General features: G+C 40.5%; 1 protein-coding gene and 1 long non-coding RNA gene across 22 annotated transcripts in view; one reads left to right on the top strand and one right to left on the bottom strand.

Annotated features, from left to right (window-relative positions):
• Positions 1-4,891, bottom strand: part of LOC109026596 (uncharacterized) — a 30,391-nt gene extending 25,500 nt beyond the window's left edge. For all 3 annotated transcript variants that reach the window (XR_010133398.1, XR_010133399.1, XR_010133397.1), the window contains exons 1-2: positions 4,604-4,891; positions 2,186-2,343 (exon numbers count right to left, since the gene is read on the bottom strand). This is a non-coding gene — a long non-coding RNA (uncharacterized lncRNA). The remainder of the gene's footprint in view (positions 1-2,185; positions 2,344-4,603) is intronic.
• The window catches only part of SEPTIN11 (septin 11), a 206,535-nt gene that overhangs the window by 48,998 nt on the left and 131,710 nt on the right, over positions 1-25,827 (top strand). For 18 of the 19 annotated variants that reach the window (XR_010133396.1, XR_010133395.1, XM_004038867.5 and 15 more), the window contains 5 exons: positions 7,111-7,306; positions 13,260-13,446; positions 16,388-16,549; positions 20,681-20,777; positions 22,018-22,186. Coding sequence is in view for 17 of the 19 variants with exons in the window: in XM_004038867.5 (XP_004038915.2) it covers positions 7,111-7,306; positions 13,260-13,446; positions 16,388-16,549; positions 20,681-20,777; positions 22,018-22,186 (811 nt within the window). In the remaining 2 variants the exon portion in view is untranslated. Of the gene's footprint in view, positions 1-7,110; positions 7,307-11,377; positions 11,510-13,259; positions 13,447-16,387; positions 16,550-20,680; positions 20,778-22,017; positions 22,187-25,827 lie in introns of those variants that run through there. The other variant, XM_063705349.1, reaches the window with a different exon arrangement.

The raw sequence follows: 25,827 nt of genomic DNA on the forward strand, positions 1-25,827 counted from the left end.
CTCCTTCCATCCATTCTCAAAGCCAGTCACGTTGCATCGCTCTTTTAGTATTCTTGTGTCAGGAAATTTTCCACAGAGAATTGCAGAAATACAGCTTAAACCCAGTTAAGACTCTCCCCCACCCTCCAACACACACTGAAAAGGTAATATGAATTGGGTAATTAAGAGCAGCTGGCTCCAGGGGTTCAACGAGCCCCATCAGGCCTCTGTCTCTGGTTCTTGATCCTGCTTCTGCTTGCTTCACATTCAGGCATTTTCCTCATGACAGCAGTCTGGCTCTGTCAGCATCACCAGCTGAGCAACCTCAGGGGAAGGAACAAGGCATTCCTGACAGGTCTCACCAAACAGTCAGGATTTCACTGATTGGCCAGGACTTAGTTACACGCTCAGCCTGGGGGGAAGATGGAGTCAGTTCACTCCAAAACATACGAGGTTCCCCATAGGCAAGAAGACAGGATCAGAAAGGAGATAGGGCTTGGGAGAGAGACACACTGGACAGATAAAAACAGCTTTCTCACAGTTACATAGGTGCTTTCTTGTTTTGCTTTTATACAAATGAGATCATGTTGTTCATCCTGTGCATTTTCCTTTCTTCACTCCACAAGAAATCCTGGATATCCTTCGTTGTCAGCATATCTAACTCTCCAGGTCGTTTTCCATAACCCTTTGGAGCCCCTTGTTTGGGGCCAGCGTGAGCTCTTTGGGAGATAGGAGTGTCAGCATTTAATATCATCCTCAGAGAGTTGAATATCAAATCCCTTTGCCATACATATTTTATAGCATAATATCTTTATAAGAAAAAACTTACTGTCAATCAATGGTCCATCTATTTTTAAAATAAGAGTCTATAAAAAGTAGATCAAAATATTTGGACAGCCACGTAGAGGAGGAGGTGTTATATTTAACTTAACAGCATCCGTAGTAATTTTTCCTCCTTACTTACTCCCTTCCTCTTACTGCCCATTTGTATTTTTTTGCACAGTATGCACATGTGTGATATTTATAGCGTGAATTTACATTTTTGTGATAAATATGGGAGGGAATTAAGGATAAAAAAATAAAATTATGATCTGGTAAGGAAAATTTTTAACAAAAATGTCTCAGAATTGTAATTTGGTTTTGTGGCGTGAACCTGTAGGTTGAAAGAAAGCAGAGGAAATAAAACAGGGCAGAAAATGGTCCTGGCATGAACTAAGTCTAGTTTCAGAGATAATGAATTAAATGTATGCTGCTAGAACCCATCTCTGTTGGTCCTGGGAAGGCATGTAATAGAGGAAGAATAGTTTTCATTTCACTGGGAAGAGAATTCTGATGTTAAATGAGATAACAGAACACCCAGGAGTTCATCATTCCCCTACTCTCTGTTTTGCTACAACACACCTAAATCACTCCTGAAGCTACATTTTAGTTTAAATAAAGCCTTTCATATTTTACCCATGCTGTAATTCTCCAGAGAATCTAAATTAGATCTAAATTAGCATTTAGCCTTTTTTCATAATTTTAAATTTGTATGTCTTTCTCATCCATTTTCCAAAATGATACTAACTCTACGAAAAAACCTCATCCACAATTGATCCAACTGTCTGTCCCTTCCTTGTGAACATACAAAGGTGAATAAGATACTGTAACATCTCTGCTTTTGAAGAAGAACCAGTTTGATAGTAGAGTCAAAGTAAATTAGTAATACATTTTGAAATAGAAAATTTGTCCACAATTCAACCTTAATTGTTTTGAGGGGATGAGAGAACAGGAATTGAAAACAGGTAAGTGTAAGGCCATCTTAGCCAAGGCTATAGTGTCAACATAAATTGTGGAAATTTACAATCAAATCTTAAACGTTTTTATCCCGTCTTGTTTTCCCAGGAAAGTATGTAAATGGCTTATAGGGTAAAATGAATGAAGATAAAATTAACCCCAGAAAATAAAGGTGAAGCCAGGGATAGAGTCAGAACTCAAAGTGTGCCATCAGGCCTGCCTATAGCAATTAATTGATGAAGTATTACATTTTTCTCTCAGCTTAGTGGTCAGAGCATGGAGAAAATTTATTAATTCACTCATTCATTAGCAGATATTTAGTGAGCATGTGTTATATGCTAAACACAAGCAAAAAGTTTAACATACGACAGATTTATAGTATCTATAAAGTAAAAACAAAATGATTGCTCCAGATGAAACACAGCTTTACCTGGAAAAATTTCTCCGTGGATTTTCAGAAAAGAGATTTGGTGTATGTAGTGGTCTGGGTTCCTGGGCATCCTCTAAGTCAGTGCAATTGTTTAATGAAATGCCAGGTGCCACATGCTGGCTCATCTTATGCCAGAGTATGTTTCATCAAGGGTGATTCTATGAGGAGCAAGAACAACGCAACTTAGGTATGTAGCTTTCTGACTCTCTGATTCCATCCAAGAGTAAAATCTAGAATAATTAGGGAAGGCAGGCAGATCCCCATGCACAGTTACTTACTCAAGTAGCCAGTCTTGGCAATTAGAGTGAAAGATGCTGAATCACAGATCAACAATTTGTTCAATCTACAGTTACCTTCTAATTAATAATACAATCCCTCTGTTTTTCCCCCGCCTTGTTCACCTTAGAACTCGTAGGTTAAATAAGCCTGAGAATAGAATGGAAAAGGTAGGACTGCTTTCCCCTGTGATGTGGACATCATGTTTACTAGCATTGGCAGGAATAGGAAAAACAGAAGTCCCAGACAGCACTTTAATAAGGTCTCTACTGTAGCAATAGAGTGTTTAGGCAGATGAATTTATGATAAAATAAACAACAAACTCTGAAAAAGATCTATCACAGTGGCATATCTCTGTATAAATCATCACCATGATCATTTTTGTTTTCAATTAACTTTTTTTTTTTTTTAAAGATGGAGTCTCTCACTCTGTCGCGCAGGCTGGAGTGCAGTGGTGCAATCTCCACTGACTGCAACCTCCGCCTCCCAGGTTCGAGGGATTCTTCTGCCTCAGCCTTCCAAGTAGCTGGGATTACAGGTGCCCACCACCACACCTGGCTAATTTTTGTATTTTTAGTAGAGATGGGGTTTCACCATATTGGCCAGGATGGTCTCAAACTCCTGACCTCAGGTGATCTGCCTGCCTCAGCCTCCCAGAGTGTTGAGATTACAGGCATGAGCCACCGTGCCTGGCCTGCAATTAACTTTTAATAAATGTCTCCTTTGTGCCAAGCATTCTGCTAGGGAGTTTTGAAATACTTTAAAGTTAGTCATTGATTTTTCTGAAAATATTGTTATGGTTGTTTGGTTTGAATTGGAACCTATGCCTAGTAGGCTTTTAGTTATTCAGTTAGAAAGAAATTTTTGTCTTATGGGTCCTCAAAAATATAGATGAGATTCCGCTTACAAAGATTAGAGAGAAACCTCAAAAACTAATCCCAGTGCTTCAGGAGGCCAAGGCAGGAGAATTGCTTGAGCCCAGGAGTCTGAGACTAGCATGGGGAACACAGTGAGACCCTGTCTGTTAAAGAAAAAAAGCTAATGCATTGACAAACTTCCCTAGTTCTTCTAGAGTTCCTTTTATTCCAAAAGCTGTCATTTCCTGCTGAACTGCTTTTGGTGAATCACACTGCTGCTGGAGTTGCCGTGTCTAATTACAGCTCTTAAAAGCACAGACCATAGAAATGGAAAGCAAAGCACACCAAAGTTTAGAGGAACAGTGGTTTTTTTCAACCCATTGATTAACCCTGTGCTGTAAGTAGGGCCTGGTATGCTAATTGTTTGTAATTTCCACCTTAATGTAAATGATAATTAAAATTACCATGCCTTTAAAAAGTATGGTGTTCCTGATTCACATGGGTGCTTAAGCAATTTTCAACCTAGTAAAATAAGATGATAATTTCAGTCTTGTCCAGGTAACCTGGAATCCTTGCCATGTAATTGAAGTCTTTATTGCTATTCTTAGGGAAGAAGATGAAAGTTAAGTAGGTCGCTTTCTACTGACAGAGCCTTTCCCATGAAGGAGAAACTTTTATACGGCAGATCTGCTTTTGTGCCTTTTGTGTTCTAAAAATAGGTAAATCCTGAAAAGAAGTTGGCTCTGCTTGAGAATGTTACACTTGTAGCATGTACTTAAAATGACTCAAGTACCTTCGGTATTGACTACCAGTGAGAACTCTGTTTTATTTCTGTATCCACTACACAATAACTTTGTTTTGCTCAAAGTTAACTTGTTAAGCCATGAATGGTGAGTGTGAACTTGTTAAACTCTTTCAGGTTAGGGAGCAGAGACTGGTTTTATATTGCTTTTATGGAGGGTTTTTTTTTTGTAAGACTGTTCAGGAAAGTAAGGAAGACAGGAAACCGTCTCAACTGCTGCACAGCCAGACCCCATAGAGATCTGGAATGACATTCAGGATGTTACAAACGTGCAAACAGTGTCAGTGTGTGTTTTTATTCATTACTTCATCCCTGCACCTATGCTTGTCACACAGTGAGCGCCCAAGCATTAATTTCATGATGGATTTCCAATGCTCTACCCCATCTATCTGCTCTTTCCTGTATTCCCAGCCTACATTCTGTCTGCAGCATGGCTTCTGTTTACTTACAGCCTTTGCTGCCTCATGGCTTCTGCTTACTTACCTCTCTTTGTATATTGTTTCTTTTTCATGCCATCACGCTGTGTGGGGATTGCATGTATCTCATTCAAATGCCCAAAGAGAAAGACTTTGATTAGATAGGCCACTCTCCAATGTGGAGCCCCAGCTCATAGTGAAATGATTGGGCTTCTGTTGTTGCCTTGAGGTCAGGGACCTAGCCATGGTCTGGTTGTCTGTGGCCAACTAGCAGGGCCATGGATGTAAAGAATGGTCTTGCTTATAAGAGGAAAGCGGTTATGACAAACACTTAGAATGTTGTTCCCATAATAATAAATTAGAGTCTGACTGGTATTATTCAGTCACGTTCTAGACCAGATTCTAAGATGTGGGAGAACACCCTATCAGGCTAGTTTCTTGAATTCTCAGAACTTGGCACAGAACTTGTGTATAGTAGGCACTGGAAAAATACTGGCTGAATGATGGTTGACTGAAGGGGAAATTCTATGATCTTAGATGTTCAGGGACACACAGGAAAGGTTAAAGAGTAAGATGAATATACTTGACCAACTTTTATCCTATAAGTGAATCATCATAGTTACAGGCAAGCCATATAAGGCTTTTCTAATCAGAGAAAGCTCAAATCCAGAAAGACTTCATCCTCCTTCACTTTAGTATTATGTTGGAAAGCAATGAGTATACAATACAGAATTTGTAACTAGTAAGTAGATTTTGTCATTATAGTGGGAGGGTTGCCCAGAGCTTTTCTTTGTTCCATAGAACACTACCATCCTTAAAGTCATTATAGCAGTCTTTAGAAGAGGGGATGCTCCTAGGAACATATTGGGATTAGAAGTTGTTGAAAGGGCTGTCCTATATTGGCAAGTTTAAATTGAGCGGGAAATCTAATTGAACAATTTTCCAGATTAAGAAAGAAAAAAGGTATCCCTAGGGCTAATGTTCCTGGATTTCTACCTGCTTCTCTCCATCATCATATGCTCAGCCACTACCACCACGAACATAAGGCTGTTTTTTTCTCATTGCCAACTGTCTTTGACTCAACAATAAGAATTAGAATTAAGAGAGAATTTGCTTGGTGTTATTTTGAGGGTTGGGCTGCAGTTCTTCATAGCTCCACATTTGGGTGTCATCATGTGATTGGTACAGTGGTTCCAGATACCTGCTACTCTGCTTTGCACATGGGAGGTCTCAGTAAACACTTACTGAGTTGAATTATCAGTGTAAATAAGGTCATTTGACATCATTTACTTTCATTGTCACAAACTTCACACTGAAACTGGGAAAACTATCTAAGAAGCCACAAATATTTGGCTTCTTGACTCCAGCTGGATAAAGAAAAATAAAAACAATATGGAGGGATTAATATAACCATAACTGGAAAATGTTAGGCAGTCAGTTTTCTGTGTAATAGTAAAATCAGGCTGCTGTCTTGGTTGAGTGCAGGTGTTGGAACCATACAGACTTGAGTTAGAACCCTGGTTCCACCACTTAGCAATGACTTTAGGCAAGTTACTCATAAATCTTATCTAAGCCTAGTGTTCCGTCTTGAACATGGAGGAAACAGTTGTACCTATTTCATGGGAGTAGTACTAGGGTTTAAATGAGATAATGTAGCCGGGCGTGGGGCTCATGCCTGTAATCCCAGCACTTTAGGAGGCCGAGGCAGGTGGACCATTTGAGGTCAGGAGTTCAAGACCAGCTCAGCCAACATGCTGAAACCCCGTCTCTACTAAAAATACAAAAATTAGCCAGGCGTGGTGACATGTGCCTGTAATCCTAGCTTCTCAGGAGGCTGATCCGGGAGGATCACTTGAATCCAGGAGATGAAGGTTGCAGTGAGCCGAGATCGCACCACTGCACTCCAGCCTGGGGGACAGAGCGAGACTCTGTCTCAAAAGTGAATAAATAAATACATATATACATACATACATAAAGGAGATAATGCACTAGAAGCTCTTGCCACCGGGGTTGGCACAAAGTGAGCACTCAGTGATGTTAGTGATTATTGTCATCAAGAGTGTTATTTTGAATAATGTAATTCTTTTCTACGACATGGTATCATATTGATGTTGAATTAACTGATCTTTTAGGTAATTCAGTGTAAATGGAATCACTTGTTTCAAGTAACAGAAATTCAACAGTATAGTATTTTATCCCTTAAGTAATATAGTTTTATACTCTAACATTTAGGAGAGAAAGAGACAAAGTTCATGTTCTTGTTCTTGTAATATACAAACTGAGCACAGGCAATCTTACAAGTACAATTTTTCTATTCAGAGGTAAAGAAGAATCTCTTGATCTGTAAATTTGAAATCTCTCTGCTAAATAGTTTCTGAAATTCATTGAGGCATTTTTAGGAAGGTATTCCATAGATTACACATAGAAAGAATTATCTCTTCACAGTGACATTTCTGGTGATGGTTTTTCTTTTTTAAACTTTATAATCATGACTAATAAAAAAATACTGATGAATTGAACTGATGTCTGAAAGACATTGACACATTCTCTGATTTTTCTTTTGTGGTTATGTAGGTGAGACAGGCATTGGCAAATCCACGTTAATGGACACTTTGTTCAACACCAAATTTGAAAGTGACCCAGCTACTCACAATGAACCAGGTGTTCGGTTAAAAGCCAGAAGTTATGAGCTTCAGGAAAGCAATGTACGGCTGAAGTTAACCATTGTTGACACCGTGGGATTTGGAGACCAGATAAATAAAGATGACAGGTACGTCTTGGGATTTTGGGGGGACATAAATGGATGAGGAGATAGCAGGATCCATCCCAGGTAAATTTAAAGGCCAAATGTTTTGGGGGTTTTTTAGTTGTGGGGCTTGGTCCTCTATTGCCTAAAAGGTGTGATATTCTTGTCCTCTGAGAATTTTTCTGAGAATATTCTTCCTTGAGGTCAGAATCAGACATCAAAATTGATCCCAGCTAGTAGGATCAGAAAGGGGCTTTATTAGGGGGACTAAATTAGCTTACAACGTCTTTCCACAAATGCCATGAAACCAGGTTTGGGGCTTTCCTACCAGGAAAAGCAATCTAGAGAAACACCCAGCCACCCTACAGAACAGTTTTAGCAGAAACCCCAGCCATCAATCACTTCATACTGCTTGGGAAGCCAGGACACTAGAGGGGAGGTCTCTAGAAGCTCCACCAAATCTGCCCCAGGTAATCAAATGCCTTCACCATTGCTTGCTATATAATGATAAAATAGTACACTGAGTTTTTATAATGTACCCCATTTATAAAGCCATGTAAGTTTGGGTTTTTACCATGAGTTATCTTTTGCCCTTATTTGAGGGAAGTTTTCAATTCTTAAAATTTCGTGGCATACAACCCATGTTAGTCTTAGTCTCAGGATTTTGTTAACATTCCTTCTCAAGAGCACCAATTCTGTTCATCAGTCTCAACCTCAGATGTCTTATGACTATTTTACATAGTACATTCATTCTCAAAAGAGGTTTGAGAAAGTTAAAATAAAACTGCCCCAGGTCCAAAGGTGATTGTAGAATGGGGCTTCCAGAAACATCTTTGAGCAGTTACAACATTATGGGCATAAGTGTCTACCTGCTTAGTGTGACCAACATGTAGACATGAACAACAAATCAGTAAGTTAGGGTGTGTTTGCTTACAGCTCAGACACTTTGCTTATATCAGGATTTTTTTTCCATATTCCTCAAAACTGTATATGATACACATGTGTTTTGTAAAGAGGAACTCGACTATTTTTATCTAGAAATGCGTATTGCCTAGATATATTTTATCTATGCCTGATATAAGTATGAGCACCACAGTAATGACAGATAAATGTTTAATTCATTCTTTAGCTGAGCACCAAGCTCTTTATTTTATCTACAAAGCACTTTAAATGCTCTTCAGTAGACATTGTCCCGTGATAACAGGAACAATTGGTAGATAGAGTGAGAAAGATTTTATTTTGCATCTGACCAAAATGGACTATCTGTACATTGTGCTGGGGCAGGGAACAAGTTCGGCTCTGACACTGCAGCTGAGCAGTTGCTCTTAATATATGACCTCAATGACAGGGAATGATGGAGAGGCCCCTGCCTGAAGGCTGTTTGTAATGCCAAGAGCAGTAAATGAAGAGAAAGGCCTGGTCATAAGGAAAGGGGCACAAGTGCATTGTGGGAGCTGGGAAGAGAGCCGGGGGTTCCAATCATTGCATACTCACAGAACATACCCAGAGCAAGGCCTGTTCTCCACCTCTCAGACTGGTATAGATTTTCTCCCTGGCGTTAGGAAAAATCTTGCTCGTCCATTCCTTGATTAGAAGACAGCAACTGTACTTTTTCAGGATCCCTCCCCCCAGGAATGAGAACCATCCTCCACATAGCCTCTTGCTGAGATTCGCTGTGCTCTTCCAGCTCACTGGGGTTGCCACAGTGCTGCCACTCAGTTTTTGCCTCTCCCCTAAACTGGGACTTTCCCTCGGGCTGCTGGTGGCTTTTCACTCCCCAGTCAGCACTCAGCAGCAAACAGCTAGGACAATGCATATCCTCATATTTGCAGCTGAAGCCCTCCTTAAGAAATTATCTGACTCATTTGGGTCAAATAATAGTTTCCAAGGAGATTTAGAAGAGAGGAAGTGTGATATTAACTTAACCTAGATACCAAATATTTTTTTTCCTCTGAAATTTCTTGACAGCTATTGCATAACCTCTTTAAATGGCACTTAAAACTCTCTGTTACCCTGTGCCTCAGAAGGTATTGTTGACACTGTTGACTGTAAAGCCAAATGACTTGTTCACAAATTGTTATTTGGACAGGCTCTGCCTCCCTCAAGAAACTGGAAGTGGGATATTCATTTCTGCATCAATATGTAACCATATGGGAAGGGATGTGGTATTTCTCTATGCCCATGTTGATTTTTACCTACTTTGGGGATTAGGCAAGCTTTTCTGCCATAGATGCAAGACTTCAAGAATGTCCCAGTTTGTTTATGTAGGCTTTGGACATGTCAACATTCCTGTATTATTATCTGCCTCAGACCAGGCTAGCTAGAAGGAGGCAGGAAGAGAGATCTGGTAAGGTTTCCTGTTATGTTTAAAAGCACATTTCACTCTTTGTTATTTAAGGGCTTCCTTGTTTTGGCTGTTTGTACTCTTCAGTGGAGAAAGAAAGGGGCCTGGGGAAGAAGGGAAAGCAAGTTTTGTTGTTCAATTGGAAATAGAATAATTAGTTTGCCCCACACTGGGGAGATGGGAGGTGAGCTGTCCATGGCATATCACTAGCTGTAATGATAGTTAGCCCTCAAAGGCAGAGATAATTGAAATCCCCTGAGATGGAATTTCAACCTCACCAAATCTTTATCAGAGTTATAAAACAGTAGTGAGATGGACTGTTTGGCCTTTAAATTTTAAGTTTTTAATCACACTTTCTGGTGGAGGTAGTCAAGGGATAAGGAAAATTGGCTAACAGACAGCAAGATAAGGGAAAAACATGGTAAGTATTTGGTCATATATGAAGTGGAAAGTCAGTCCCTGAATGATGGCATTGGCCATTTTGCAAGAATGATCAGTGGGTAGGTTGGATGGATGGAAAACATTGTCTAAGTATCTTTTTCCATCGGTTTTAGGGTTAGCCTCTGTCATTTTTGTGTGTGTGTGTATGTTTTATGGCTGGAGGTATATGGAAAAAAAAATGAGTGCTGTGTAACAAGGAATATCTCCATGCCTTAAAAGAAAATTATGTGAAAACGTAAGGGCTAGATTGGATTTGTCCTCCTGTCTTTCCTCTGATTGATATGGCCACAATTCAGGGAAGTTTTAATTGGCAAAAAGAATATAAATAAGTGTTAGTAGGAATGGAGCTAGCAAAAGGCTAAGTTGGGATTAGGCTTCCTATCTTTCTCACTTTAGATGGAGAAGTGGAAAGGATTTGGAGGAAGAGGCAGATAATTCATCTCATCTACAGGATGATGATGAGGAGTACAAAACCACTTGGCTGGCTTGAGTCTCATCAAGAAGAAATTATTTCATCAGCATAATTAAATCTTTGACATAGGGAATAGTGGTTTTGGTAAATTGTTGTCCAGGAATACATTTCTTTTTATTGGTTAATAATGGTATGGAAGGTAAAGTAGATGGGATTTCATATTTATTATGTGTATGACATAAGAGAAGGAGGCTCCAGGTTGAATCCCAGGTTTCTGACTTGGCCAGTGGTGTGGGTGGTGGCCCACCATGCTAAGGAATACAGGGAAAGTGAGGGTTTGAAGGCAGGATGAATAGTTCAGTTTTGGACATATTTAGTTGGAGAAGCAGTTGAAAATACAGGATAACCAATTGTGGATGGGTCTGAAGCTCAGAGGAAAGATCTGGGTTGGAGGTAGAGATTTATGACTTGTCATCAGATAGATGGTGAGTGGAACACAGGAATGAGTATGATTTTCTAGAGGGAATACATAGAGTGAAAAGAAGGGAGACTGAATGATTGGCCAGGACTCTCTAATAAGAACAGGTAGAAGGAAGCCTGAGATATTAGAGAACAAAAGATATCTTGAATCTAGTGCGGAAAGCATTCCTCACTGCAAAATGAGTGTTGTTATGCTTCTCATTATCTTTGGAGGATCAGAATCAAAACCAGATGCAAGAAGGGAAATTAATAGAAAGCAGAACCATATTTGGACTACTATTGAGAGGAGGAGGTGCTAAAAGCTAAAAATCAGACACTGGGGAGGCAGGGGAGCAATTGCTGTGAGCTGCTTCTCTTACCCTTTGGGATAAGAGGCTGCTAGGGAAGAGCCCTAATCCCCAAATCTGCCTCAGTGTCAGGAGACAGAAGGATCAGCCCCAGACTCAAAGGGCAAAGGGCATGGGTGGACCTCACTGGAGTGGCCTGCTCTGCTTCCCTACTGGACGTGAGCTCCATAGCAGAACAGATACCAGCAGAGAACTGGGTGAATGTAAAGTTCCTTTTTTTTTCCTTAGGTTTTTCTAAAAAGTCAGGCTTGATTCTATAGTGGTGGTTGTTTATTATATAATTATGAAATAGTTATATCTGACTTTTATGTGCCAGCCCTTTACACGTATTGCATGTATTGGCTCATTTATTTGTCACAATAGCTCTCTGATAGAACTACTATTTTTGTCTCTGATTTACCTGTGAGGAAATTGAGACACAGAGAGGTTTAGTGACTTGCTTAAGGCTGTGCAGCTAGTAAGTTGTGCGGCTGTATTATGGTTTTAGGCTTGATTCCATGTTTCTAACCACCATCCTCTATAACTATCTCATTAAATATTATTATTATTATGCAATATATGTCTATATTTCAAGATTAGAAAATATAGAAGAATCTTATTGCTCATTCATTCTTCTTATTGGAATTTTGCCTGTCATGATTTGGAACTTTATTATTGCTGAGGTACATCCTACCTTTTTTTTTTTTTTTTAAGGCCTGTAGAGATTTTGTCTACTCTAATTGAACCAATATATTGTGATAAAATCACCAAAGAAAAATATCAAAAAGCTTTTTATGACTGCTTTCAGTTTTGCTCATAAGTTTGTTTGTTGTTATTGTTTATTTTGGGGATGTTTGTTTTTCTTAGGATGTCTGCGTCATTTTTATTATAAAAGATTTGTGGCTCCCTTTCAAGGGTTTCAGTTTAACTTATGGGTGTGGGATTTGGGTGTTGAAAGGTTTTTATTTTTCTTAAAACTTTTATCTTCGGAAAGGCAATAAAGTTTGGGGAGAATTAACTCTTCGTATTCCTAATAAAACAGTCTCTTTGTTGCTAAAACGAACTTCTTCTGAGTAGTCCCTTTGGAGACCAGAAAGAATTAGTGGGTTTCCCACAGTGATCTAATATACTACTTACTTCCTGGACATGTGGTTTATGGAATGTGTATCCCCAATATGCTATTAGTCATTGTGTTTATGGTCAGTTAATAGGATTACACATAATTATCCAAAACAGATTTGAATGATTTGGTGAGAAGAGAGGGTTACGACATTTACCTTTAAATCATGAAGATTTTGAGTTGAAAGGAATCTTGAAGATCATAATAGTCTAGGCGCCTCAGTTCCTAGATGAGTTATGGATTATGCATAGGGCTATGGGAGCACAGACAGCCCCCATCTCTGGAGGAATAGGGCAGATGACCAGGGAATAGCTCGCAGTAGGTGGTGGTGTCATATCCTGAAACCACACACCAGTTTCATTTTGTGCACCAGTGGCAATCAGAAGGGAGAGGCTATCACAGTCACTTTTCTCAGATGGATTTTTGAGGCCCAGTTTTGGCCCAGCAGGAAAGAATGCCACAGTCTCTTAGCAGTATCTTCCACGGATACCCCTTGGGGGAGTGGCAGTCAGCTCCACATATGTACAGTCTCTGTTTTAGAGGATGAATGTTAGCCAGGAGAAGAGTAGGAAAAAGACAGGTTCTCGCAGAGGGGCCAGCGTGAGCAAAGACACAGAGGAAATAAGGGCTTGACACGGGGGTCGGGGGCGGGCTGCTACAAATGGTTGGGCGTGGCTGGGACAGGCGAGGTGAGCCTGGAGCGCTGTTTAGGGATCAGGTGATGGAAGGCCTGGATACCTAGGTAAGGACTTGGGCTTTAGCCCTTAGGAAAGAAGAAGCCATTGTGATGTTGAATGGAGGATTGTCCTGTGAAAGAGGTTTGAGACTAGAAACATGCTGTTTCTGCATTCTAGCTATAAGCCGATAGTAGAATATATTGATGCCCAGTTCGAGGCCTACCTGCAAGAGGAATTGAAGATTAAACGTTCTCTCTTCAACTACCATGACACGAGGATCCATGCCTGCCTCTACTTTATTGCCCCTACTGGACATTCACTAAAGTCCCTGGATCTGGTCACCATGAAAAAGCTGGACAGTAAGGTACTTGCTGCCATTCTGATTATCATCCACTCTCCTTTTAGATCTTCTTTATCCTAATGCCCTAATTTGTTCTCTGCTTTCAATGTGATTTTTTTTTTCCTGGATTACAGGAACAGTGTTTGACAGCATGAGAAAAACGCTTCAAAACCTCTTGCCTGTTAGACAAAAATAAAATAAAACAAAACAAAACTAGCAAAAAAAAAAAAAAAAAAAGTCAAGTTGCTTTCCAGGAAGTATTTTTAATTCTTAAATGGGAGGTTGAAATATAACTTCCAGGTTTGTTTACTTTCTTAAAAAAAAAAACTTTCTCTAAAAGGTGTTTAGAGGTTTGGTTTTAATTCAAAGTTTATAATGGAATAAAAGGTTAAATTTTTGTCTCTGTGATGATAATGGTCCAGCTTCTTCGATTTTAAAACTGAACTGCACATGTGTGTTCCAGTAAAGCAAAGTCTTAATTTCAGTGTGATCCCTGAGCTTGCCACATTTATACCTTCTCTTTTTCACAACACATGAAGGAAGAGACTGGTAAGTTTGATAAAATTTTGCACCTTACTATATATTAATTAGACTTTCCATTTTGAAATAAGTAGAAGACAATACATTCTGAAATAAGGACGAAACAAATGGCAACAAGAACAACCACAAAACTAAGCTGTGGATGGTATTTACTCTTAGATTCAAAACCCCTTTTGCATTCACAGAAAAGTCTTATCAGATGATAAAGCTCTTTAGAGGACTCTGCTGGGTGTTGTTACTATGATTTTATCTAAACAACACTGATAAAGATGCTGTCTCTCCAGAGGGACAAAACAGTGAGAGAATGCTCAGAAGATCAGCCTGTCCCCAAGGCCTCTGTCTGAACTGGCCTTTAGAGGGCTGGAGAGGCTGAAGCCAAGCCAGGCTCCTTTGGCTTCCAGCAGGCACAGACACAGTAGTTTACAGAAAAATCTTCTAATGGCCTGGAAGGATCACTGCAGCTAGAGTACTCTTCGCAGAATAAATAGAAACCCTCCTTCATCCCATCTGATTCCTCAGCTCCCTGGGAGCTGTGCCATTAGCCATGATAGTGGAGAGATCACGGGCAGTGAGGGCTGCTTCTGGGTCTGTTGTGTCCTTGGAAGCAGGGGCAGACCTCCCTGTTCTCAAGAGTGCCCCGTTCTCCACAGACATTCTGAAGGAAATAGAGTGAGGAGGCTTCCTAATCGAGGGCTGAGTGTGCAGACCCAGCCGGATAATATCCAACACTATTATTATGTTTAATAGAGTTCATTGAAAACGGAAAAGAAAAAGGCAAAACAGGCACAACTAATAAAAGCAAACAGTCAACCATAAAGCAGGTTAAACTTTCAAAGAAGTGATATGTTGGAGAGTTGGAGAGCTAGCTAGCGTCTGAAAATGATAATATCAAAGTTTTATTTATACAAGTAAAGGGAAGGGTTAAGCAAATGTATGGTCATTTCAGAAAAGACTTTCAAGCTCCGGCTAGTGAGGAAAAAGAGGTTTTAAAACTAAATTGCTTGATTTCTCTATCTCCTCTGATCAATTTGGCCAAGAAAGAGTGAATCTCTGCCATTTTGTCTATGTTGACATTAATTAAATACTAAATGTGTATAAAAGATAGCCAATAAGAACAATAGGAAGTTTCTTGTTCCTCTGGTCCTGATCCAAACATTTCCCCCACCATCAATGATGTTTTTCTTAGTCTGCAACTTGCTGGAGGAAGCCCAAGCATGGTGAGCTTAGCAGCAGGTTGAGGAATAGGTTGAAGAATAGGTCTTTCTGTCAGCGTGTCATCTCATTCGGGTTTATCAGGATTTCTAATTTGGCCTTTGGATAAAAGGAGAAGCAAAGGCATGCAGATGGGACCTGAACACCTCCCGAAAGACTCTCTGTTCCCTGGCTAGGAGAGCTTCCTTACCGAGTCTGTTTTCTCTCACCTGAGCTGGGTGAAGATCATAGTTCTATATATCGGATGTCAGTAACGTCTTATTGAAACCTGTGTTTACAGGGATTAGGGGAAAGTTAATCTTAAAATGTGAATTTAAGAAATGTGTCCTGTGCACAGGGCTGGGGGCAGCCGGGGAAAGAATGTCCACACGGGGTTTGGAAGTTGTGCTCTGGGGTATCCTTGGCTCCCTTTCTGGGCTTCCTGCCACTAATGTCAAATTCTGAGTTCTCCCCTGTTCTTTGTAACTGATGCTGTGAAAGTGAGCCTTGCCTTTGGCGCTCGATTTTATTCTGGCATGAAGGAGTAATTTGATGGAATTACTGATTTTCAAAAGAATTAGTTGGTGTGATTTTGAAAAATTTTACAGTGGGCAACACCATTTTTGTTTTGGTTAATACATAGGTTCTCCTCTCAGCAATTTTCAGGTCATCAGAAGAAAGAAAGGATGTTGGGCTGCATAGAACTGAATACTCCACTGCTCTTACAAAAACTTTGTTATTATACTGTTAGGGTGTGCAAACTCAAGAGCCTAAAGTAGATGGGAGGGGTCTAAAAGGAGTGGTTGGTCATTCAAAGAATAAGCTCCTTTGTTATCACTATTTGTCATAGAAGAGTAACACTTCCTTTACTCTGTAAAGAAAAATGAGGTAGCATAGGAGAGGAAATTACAAGTATACTTTCAGTGCAGGATGGGAGGAAGTAAAAGTGTTTGAATATGGAACTAAAAGTTTATCTCAGGTCTTCTTAATTTTTCACCTAGGTAGAAAGTCTGATTTTCATTATCATCTCTACCCAAAAAAAAAAAAAAATTATAGGTACATAGGAGGCATATATATTTATGGGGTACATGAGATGTTTTGATATAAGTAGGAAACATCTTTATTTTTTACAGTAAGGTTTTGTGATTTTTATTTATTTGTTTGCTATGTTTTATTCACTTGTCTTTTTTTCTTATGTTGGAATTGTGTAAAAATGGACGTGTCTGTTTTACAGGTGAACATCATTCCAATAATTGCAAAAGCTGACACCATTGCCAAGAATGAACTGCACAAATTCAAGAGTAAGATCATGAGTGAACTGGTCAGCAATGGGGTCCAGATATATCAGTTTCCCACTGATGAAGAAACAGTGGCAGAGATTAACGCAACAATGAGTGTAAGTCCTCAAGTCAAATGGGAACAAGTGATTTTTATGAACGCCTGTCTTAGTAGCAGCATTGTAGAGTGGCTGGAGCACTGGACTGACTAGGAACCTGATGACTTCAGCTGTAATCCAGCTTTGCCACCACTTCAAGTCATTTAACCAGTCTGCTCCTCCGTTTCTCCATCTGTCTAATGGGAGCTTTAGACAAGATGATCTCAAATTTCCTTCCCGCTCTAACAGTTACGATTTCTACAGCAAATCTTGTGAGAAGGAAATGCCAGCCCAGTACCATTTCACAAAAAGCAGCTCAAAGGAAATAGATCTGTGCTTGTTTCTACCAATCTTGGCAGAAATACATGAGCTTGTCCCAATTTTGCTTTGGTGATTGGATCCTGCCCTTCCCTCCTTTCTATTTTCCCTACACTTTTCTAATCATTAGGTAAACTGGCAGTTGAGGATACAATTTCCACATCACAGAGAGGAACTAGTCAGGTGATAAATGATTAAAGTGACAGTGGTTCCCTGTGTGATTGTGATGTAATCCCTCCTGGTGAGTCTCCATCCTGCCGGTTGATGCTCAAGTCTGTTTCACTGCTCTTTCGCGTGTCTCACAGCCCATAGCTCAGCTGTGAGCTGCAATGACTCTGCACATCTTTTTTTCCCTTTGGGAATGCATAACATCTATAAAAGCCACATGCTTTGCATATAGTGGAGGCCCAATGATGGTTGTTGGAATTCAAAGTAGTAAAGGCTCTAGAATTGTTGGAAGAATCTGGAAAGCAGATTCTTCCCAGGAAATAGGCATGATGGGATGTGAAAGGAAGGTTGCCACAAGGGAAAATGGCTAGACTTGTGCAAAAGAATGAATGGACAAAAGATCACCAAGGGGTTTTGGTCCCATTACGAAGTGAGTGTTTAACTAGTAGAGCCACTGAGATGGAAGATACACCTTACTTCTTGGGAAGTAGTGAGTTCCCATCACCAGTGGTTAGTAGATAACAGATCCTGTTTCAGTCCACTTGGAAGAGATACTGTAGCAGGAATTCTTAAGCAGGATTGAACGTATAATAAGCAAGATCTCTTCCACCTCTAAAATTCTCTGGTTGTGGGTATTGAGAGCTACATAATAATAATAGCACCTGACATTTTTCACATTTCTGGAGCATTTACTATGCACCAGGAACTGTTCAAGACTTTCCATTTAATCCTCACAACAGTTGCATAGGTAGGTGCTGTTATTATTCCTACCTCATATATGAGGAGACTGCAGCACAGCACCTAAGATTGCACGGCTGTGGGTAATGGAGGTAGAATTGGAACCCAGGCTTTGGCTGTCAGGCTACACTCTCACCCTGTGTACTACCGCCCGAGCAGAGCAGTGTACCATCAGCCTCGGCATCCACGGATTTCACCAACCATGGACCAGAGATATTTGGAAAAAAAAAAATGCAACAATAAAAACAATAATACAAAATATATATATATGTGTGTATATAGTATATATATATATGTATGTATGTGTGTGTATATATATGTATGTGTGTATATATATGTGTGTGTGTGTATATATATGTGTGTGTGTGTATATATATATATGTATGTGTATATATATATATGTATGTATATGTGTATGTGTATATATATATATATAGCCAGGCACAGTGGCTCATGCCTGTAATCCCAGCATTTTGGGAGGCTGAGGAGGGAGGATCACTTGAGGCCAGGGGCTCAAGACCAGCCTGGTCAACATAGCAAGAAAATAAAAAATAAATTCTACAAAAAAATTTTTTTAAATAGAGTATAATAACTATTTATATAGCATTTACATTGTCTTAGGTATTATAAGTAATTTAGAGATGATTTAAAGTATACAGGAGGATGTGCATAGGTTATTTGTAAATACTATACCATTTTATATCAGAGATTTGAGCACCTGCAGATTTCAGTGTCCATGGACAGTCCTGGAACCAGTACCCTATGGATACTGCAGGAGGTCTGTACTTTTTTATAGGAAGGTCAAAATCTCAAACTGAGATGGCACTCCTTTATTCTGCTGTAGAACTGTAATTTGGGATGTCAGTGTGGGATTCAGGAAGTATCATGAATGACTGCTATGTAATTTTTCTTTATATTCCTATCCTTCTAGATAATTTTTCATTATTTTCTAGTCATGGAACTATATCTGTGTTAAACTTATTGGAAAGAAAATACCCAAGAATTTTTGCTCTCTTTCTCTCTTTATCAGATTAATAGAACTGAATCTCTGACATTCCAAATTAATCCTGCTCTTTAAAGAAATTTTCTTTTAGGCTCTTCATTACAAACTATTCTTGCTGATCAAATTCCACGTAATGTCTGAGGAAAACAGATTCCACTGGCAGTTGCTTTTGTTACATTTGAGTGGAGAAATTTCCTTGGTCATTACACCAAAATATTGACCAGAAAGGTCCTGTTGCTCCTCAACTTCAGGGGAAACAATAGGGTTCAGGTCTGAAACTCAGACTTGTTTGAGAAAGAGAATGTGCTTTCTTTCCTTCTTAGGGTGTGAGATGAACTAGAACATTTCAATATCTTGAGCGTCCAACAAAATGCTACTTGGGCAATCTGAGCCAATGATTATGCCAAGTTCTCTGTAGGACAGGAATTGGCTTGAAAACTTTATCTTCTTTCTCAGTGTATCTATAGTGGAAGAACACTGGATCAAGGAACTCTAAATAATAATTCTTGGAGCAGCTATTTCAAATCTTATTCTTACATGCTAATAGAAAAAAGATAGGATTATTATTTCCTCCCTCACTCAGAATGCAGTGATAACTACCAAATAAACCAATGTGAAAGAGTCAGTTGTCTTGGACACCATCTCTACTTCAGATAAATCTGGGTGCATAGCTTGAGCCAGTAATTTGGGCTAAAGTGTGTTTCTGACTTAGAATTTGTGCAGTAGTCAACTGTCTAAAGCAGTGTTGTTCAAATAGAACTATAATGTGAGACACACAAGTATTTTAAAATTTTCTAGTAGCTACCTTAAAAAAAGTAAAAAGAAATGTGAAATTAATTTTAAGGACTTAACCGCATATGTTGCAAAACATAATTTCAACATGTAATCAATATAAAAATTATTAGATATTTTAGGCTGGGCACGGTGGCTCACGCCAGCACTTTCGGAGTAATCCCAGCACTTTCGGAGGCCAAGGCGGGCGGATCACAAGGTCAGGAGATCGAGACCATCCTGGCTAACACGGTGAAACCCCGTTTCTACTAAAAATAGAAAAATTAGCTGGGCATGGTGGCCGGTGCCTGTAGTCCCAGCTATTCGGGACGCTGAGGCAGAAGAATGGCGTGAACCCGGAGGGCAGAGCTTGCAGTGAGCCGAGATCGCGCCACTGCACTCCAGCCTGGGCAACAGAGCGAGACTCCATCTCAAAAAAAAAAAAAAAGATATTTTAATGTAGGTCTTTGAGATCCAGTGTATATTTTACAATGACAGCATATCTCATCGTGGACTGAATTTTCACCAAAAATATTTTATCTGTATTTACATTTTATAAAATTCACAGCTAAAAAGTTAAATTTACATACCCAGGTTTCTCCTAACATACCTTAAAGATTTTCAATATGAAATAAGTGCCAAAAAGATACTTTATCTTTAATCTTTGTGTCTACCTTGCCATCTACCTTGGTCTTCTTTTTCAGAAGATTTGAGTTTGAAGCAAAGTGAAATGCAGTTTTACCAAAACAATAAAGTTGCATTTAATTGAAAAATATCTTACGTTGCTTCCATTTTAAATTTAGATGTAAACTAATTAAAAGTTAGATATTCAATTTCTTGTTCCTACAAGCTGTATTTCAAGTGCTCAACAGTCACATATAGTTAGTGGCTACTGCATCGGCTAGCACAAGTCTTAAGCTTACTTTATAGTTGCAAAGACTCATACACTTTTCCCTTGAATCTAGCTCGTGTCTCATACTCAGTGTTTGGTTATAAGGGGGGTGGGATACGTGACATCCACCCACCAAACTGCAGCCTGCTTTTCCCTTGCCACCAAGTAGAGGCCTGCAGAAGGAGGGAGAAGATAGAGACTGGTGGAAACCAGTCTGTCAGAGCAGGGGAAAGTAACTATTCTCTGTCCTTTTGCTTGGCAGGTCCATCTCCCGTTTGCAGTGGTTGGCAGCACCGAAGAGGTGAAGATTGGCAACAAGATGGCAAAGGCCAGGCAGTACCCCTGGGGTGTGGTGCAGGGTATGTGCACAGCATGGGAGATGGAGTCTTCATATTTAGCCCCTATGTGAATGGCCGTGTTTGTTCATTTCCCATCTTGTTTAGGGAGGCCCTCAACAGTGGGCTGGCAGTGGGAGGGAGTGGTGGGGCTCCACATGTGACAATCGTGGAGGTGAGGAAGAAAGAAAAAGTAATCAGCTAGGTAGGCAATGGAGAGACATGGCTGCCAAGCCCTTGAGGTAACCCCTCAAGGATGCTGGGTTGTGTAGGGAATGAATATAAAGTCCTGATTGAAAAATAGTTCTTCCCTAGGAGTTGGAGCTCGTTTCATCAGCCAAGTATTAAAAAGCAGCAAAAAGTTTCTTGCAAACAAGAGGGTACTTTTTTCTCCATCAACTATGCAAAAAATGTCTTCTAACAAAATGTTATCTTAGTAAATCTGAGACTTAGGAGAATATTTGATCTATATTTGGCACTGTGGGACATGGCCACAGTCTAACCTGAAAGCTCGTCAGGTGTGTCACTTTGAAGGACAAGGACTCTATGACCTACTCTTGTGTTCTGAAGGAGGACATCCAGTGCTATGGATTAAGCAGGGTGGCTACAGAAAGTTCTTCACTGGTTTAAGGTGTATCAGACCTCCTTTTCCTCTGTTTTGAATAAAGGCAATAAAGCTGTGAGAAGAAACAGTACCTTTGAGATCCCTGGGAAAAATACAATTTTTCTTACTCTTACTAATTTCTCTACAATAAGAAAACTCCTTTCTTCCTAGTGTTGTTGATAAAATTAAATGAAGTGGTATGTAAAAGTGGCCCTGCACAGTTATAGACAGCATGGAGTGGTACAGATACATCTGGCTTTGGGCCAGATGTTCTGGCATTTGAATCTAGACTCTGCTACCTCTCTTTGGGAGGTCAGCTTGCTCACCAAGCTCCTGCGTCTGCAAAGCAAGAGTCATGACATCTAGTTGGCAGAGTTATTATGAAGGGTAAAGACAATATTTGTTTTCAAGCTCCTCCCTCTGTGCTCTGTGCTGAGTAGGCACTCAGCAGTCAGCGTTGTCATCAGTATTATGGTCAATGTTGTCAGAAATCTTGTCTTCGTCAGGAATGTAAGGTGAATCCAGTAAAGGATCTTCAGATGGTCTTGAGACCCCAGAGATTTCAGGAGTGATGGTAATAACATCTTGGAAGCATCACTGCAGATATTTCAGTGACATCATTGCTAATCCCACTTCCGCCATTTCCCCCCTCTCTTGTAGTTGAGAATGAAAATCATTGCGATTTTGTGAAACTTCGAGAGATGCTGATCCGGGTGAACATGGAGGACTTGCGAGAGCAGACTCACACCCGCCACTATGAATTGTACCGACGCTGTAAGCTTGAAGAGATGGGGTTCAAGGACACTGACCCTGACAGCAAACCCTTCAGGTATGAAGGCATCTAGCAATCAGGTGTCTCCCAGACAGTGGCGAGAGTGGCATGGTGGTACATCACAGAAATGCTTGCTGGATTGAGATGGTGATGATGGAAGGATCTGGTGGGTGAAGATTAATACATATGTTGTCAGGCATTGCGATAATTGCTTTATTTGCATTATCTCAACTAACTTACCTAGTTGATGTCATTATTATCCACATTTTACAGATGAGGAAACAAAGGCACTGAAAGTGTAAACAAACTGCCCAAGGTCCTCCAAGTAGTAAACAATGGTGTGGTGTTGAGCTCTTGCCATCTGGATCCTGAGCCCAGATTTCTGCCAGTTCTCTTGCAGAGGTACAGAGCCTGGTCGATATATTTACAAAGGTGCGGCTGCTGATTACAGTTTGCCCCATTCATTTTTGCCAAACACCTTTAACTTCCGAAGGCTCTTCCTTTGTCAAGCACTTTTACTATTAGCTTTCAGTGGTTCGGTAAAATTCTAACAACAAAGAATCAGGAGGAAAGGAGAATAGCTTTTAGGAGATCTATGTATTTTCTTATATCACTGACAGGTGGAGACGCAAAATGTGAAGGGGAGAAATGGATGTAGAATTAATATCCTAGCCGAAGCCCAGACCCCGTCAGAATCCAGTGGTAGGGATAGGGTTGGCAAGGCTGGGGTGCTGTTGCCCACACCGTAGTGAGTCATGGGGTGGTTCTGGGTAAAGGTGTGGGGTGAGGCTGCCAGGCCAGGTTCACCACCTCCTGGTCGAGGAGAGGATTGTCCAGATGGTGCCCAAGCAGTTTTCTTTTCTTTTCTTTTTTTTTTTTTTTTTGAGACGGAGCCTTGCTCTGTCACCAGGCTGGAGTGCCTCAGCCTCCCAAAGTGCTGGGATTACAGGTGTGAGCCACCACGCCTGGCCCCCAAGCTGTTTCTTAATGGGCATTTGAATTCAGGTGGTGTGAGGTATGTCTGGGCTCTGTGCCTTTACAAACTGAGGGCCATAGTTCCTTGGGGAAAAAAAACCTGTCTTTCTCCTCTTTGGCCTACAACACACTCTGATGTCTACAAGCTGGCTGACAATAGAACCGGAGGCAGCCTGTGCACAGCAGATTCTGTCCCCGTGGGTCTGTAGGAGGGAGTTTATTTTCTTGCAATTGCTTTAGAGATAGTTTAGGAATGCCTGGGCTTGTCGCCTGGCACTGTGCTGCTGAGGAGTTCCATGAGCATGTGTGTATGCAGTGAGAACAAATGCAGAACCCAGACAAGGGGCATACCAAGAAGTTAACTTCTAGCCAAGATTGCATCATTCACTTCTGCCCTGACGGCTTGCAAGACTGACCATTTCCAACCATGTGAAAGTCATGTTCTCAGGCGAGGTGTAGGACACCTTTTTGTGTACACAGGTTTAGCTAATTGAACCTTGAAATGCATTTACCAGAAAATAATCCTTACAAAATCAAGTCCACTTTATGGTTACTAAACCTGATGAAATGGTTTCTGTGTGGGAAAGGCCGTCTTCAGTATTACATAAAATATTTGTTTTCATGCAAAGAGATATGGAACAAAAGGAGCTGCCATAAAATTGAATTCATTTTCCCCTCACCTTCATTCAAATCCAGACAGTGTTGAAGAGCACTGGGCTAGGAGTCAGGAGTTTGGCTTCAGTTCTTGGTCCTGCTACACTACAAGTTCTTAACCCATCTGGGCCTGAGTTTCTTCATCTGTGAAATGAGGAGCTGATCCAGATCAGGGAATAATTAGATCCAGTAAAAAAAAATTTTTTTTCCATACTGGGTTAGACAGTAAATATTTTAGGTTCTGCAGGCCAAACGGTCTCTGTCACAACTATTCAGTTCTGCCCTTGTCATCCGAAAGCAGCCATAGACCATACTGTAAATGAATGGGCATGGCTGTGTTCCGGTAAAACTTCATTTACAAAAACAGATGGGGGGCCAGATTTGGTCCTCAGGCTGTAGTTTCCCAACCCCTAGACGAGATCATAACTTGGAGCCTGTGAAACGCCTGCAAAAGTTAGAATGCATGTGACTGCTTCTTGAGTTTGTTAGAGGTCATTTACCTCCCAAAGTGTTTTACTTCTCAAAATGTTCAGAGCCATTTGGCATAGTTGTGTTTCTTTCAACTCGGGAATCTGTGGAATTTGAAGAGTCTGTGATGCTACCCTTAGCTATCTACACCACCAGGAAGGGCCCAGTGGCCTAAGTTTGCCTACTGGGACAGGCAAGACCAAGTCCTTCCACCATCTTGACTGGGTTCCTTAGGATCTCTGGGAGCCTGGGGATTGTGAGGATTTCCTGCTGCTGCAGACGCACAGCCTGCTAAGTTGTCTGTGTGGCCAGCATTTTAATTAAGGCATTTCCTGCAAGCCCAGAGTAACTGCCCACCAGGAGGAGGTGGAGCTGGGTAGGCCCAGCAGGGCTTCTGCAAGGGACAGCTGCTGGGCAAGCCCACTGCTTTGTTCTCCCTGTTTCAGGGGCTTCAGGATTGGTGAGGGATATCACCGAGGCTGCCTGATGCTTAGAGAGCATGCTTTATCCATATCTCCCCTCCCCACTTGGATCCATTTCCCCTGGCCTGAGTTTTACTTTTTGATGATGAAAAGGGAAAATGTATATACACACACACACACACACACACACACACACACAAAATATATATATAAAATAATATATATTAATTATATCATATATTACTAATATATGATATAATTATATAATAATATATAATATATACACATATAATATATATACACACACACATATATATTACCAAGGCCTTTACTTTTTTCCATATATAAGAAAATTAGAAAAAAGTGGACCTTCTAAAAATAAATACCTTCCAACATCTCGATAACTGGAACCAGGTTTTCCATTTCAACTGGAAACAATTTCTCCTCTTAGACCACTCATTCAAACTCTGATGTCCTTCCTGGTTTAGGGAAGATTACTTGGTACCAAAAGTTGGCTTTGAATCACATGTCTTGGTAAATAGTGATACGAAATGAATTTGATTTTCCTTTTCTTGGAAACCACTACTTTTAAAAGGGCTCGGCCTTTCCCTTTGAAGAATTTCGGGCACCCTCAGCACTTCCTGTGCACCTGAGAGGGAGGAATGGAGTGAGGTGACTCTGTTTGGAGGATAACAGAGTTAAGGAAAAGCAGAAGCCACAATTGATTGAAGTGATTTTCCAGAATTTCATCTGCAAAGTCACCATTCCTGATGTGCTTGGAAGATGGATCTTCCGTGTGAATTTAGGCTGAGCTTGGAGGAGTATAAATCAAGGGCTTAAGGTTTTATTATATTCTCAAAGCACAGGATTTCTGCATGGGTATGCAGTGAAGTTCATCCTTCCCAGTGAGCACCCTCATTCACCATTTGTCCTCTGGGCCCCACTTGTGTTTACAGTACATGTTTGTAAAACAGAGAGTGACCTCTAATGCCAAGTCTAGTAAGAGGCAGTGCCACTGTGTATGTTACACAGTGTGAGGCAAAAGGAGGAGTAGTGCGCGCACAGAAGCGCCGTATTCAAGCCTTGGCAGCACACCACGGCAGTAAAGCTAGCGGAGCCTGTCCCTGGGTTGCCTTTAAACCTGCCTGCATTCACACTTGCGTCTTTATTGTCTTGTGG

This window comes from Gorilla gorilla, chromosome 3, assembly GCF_029281585.2.
Source record: "Gorilla gorilla gorilla isolate KB3781 chromosome 3, NHGRI_mGorGor1-v2.1_pri, whole genome shotgun sequence".
Lineage (NCBI taxonomy): Eukaryota > Metazoa > Chordata > Mammalia > Primates > Hominidae > Gorilla > Gorilla gorilla.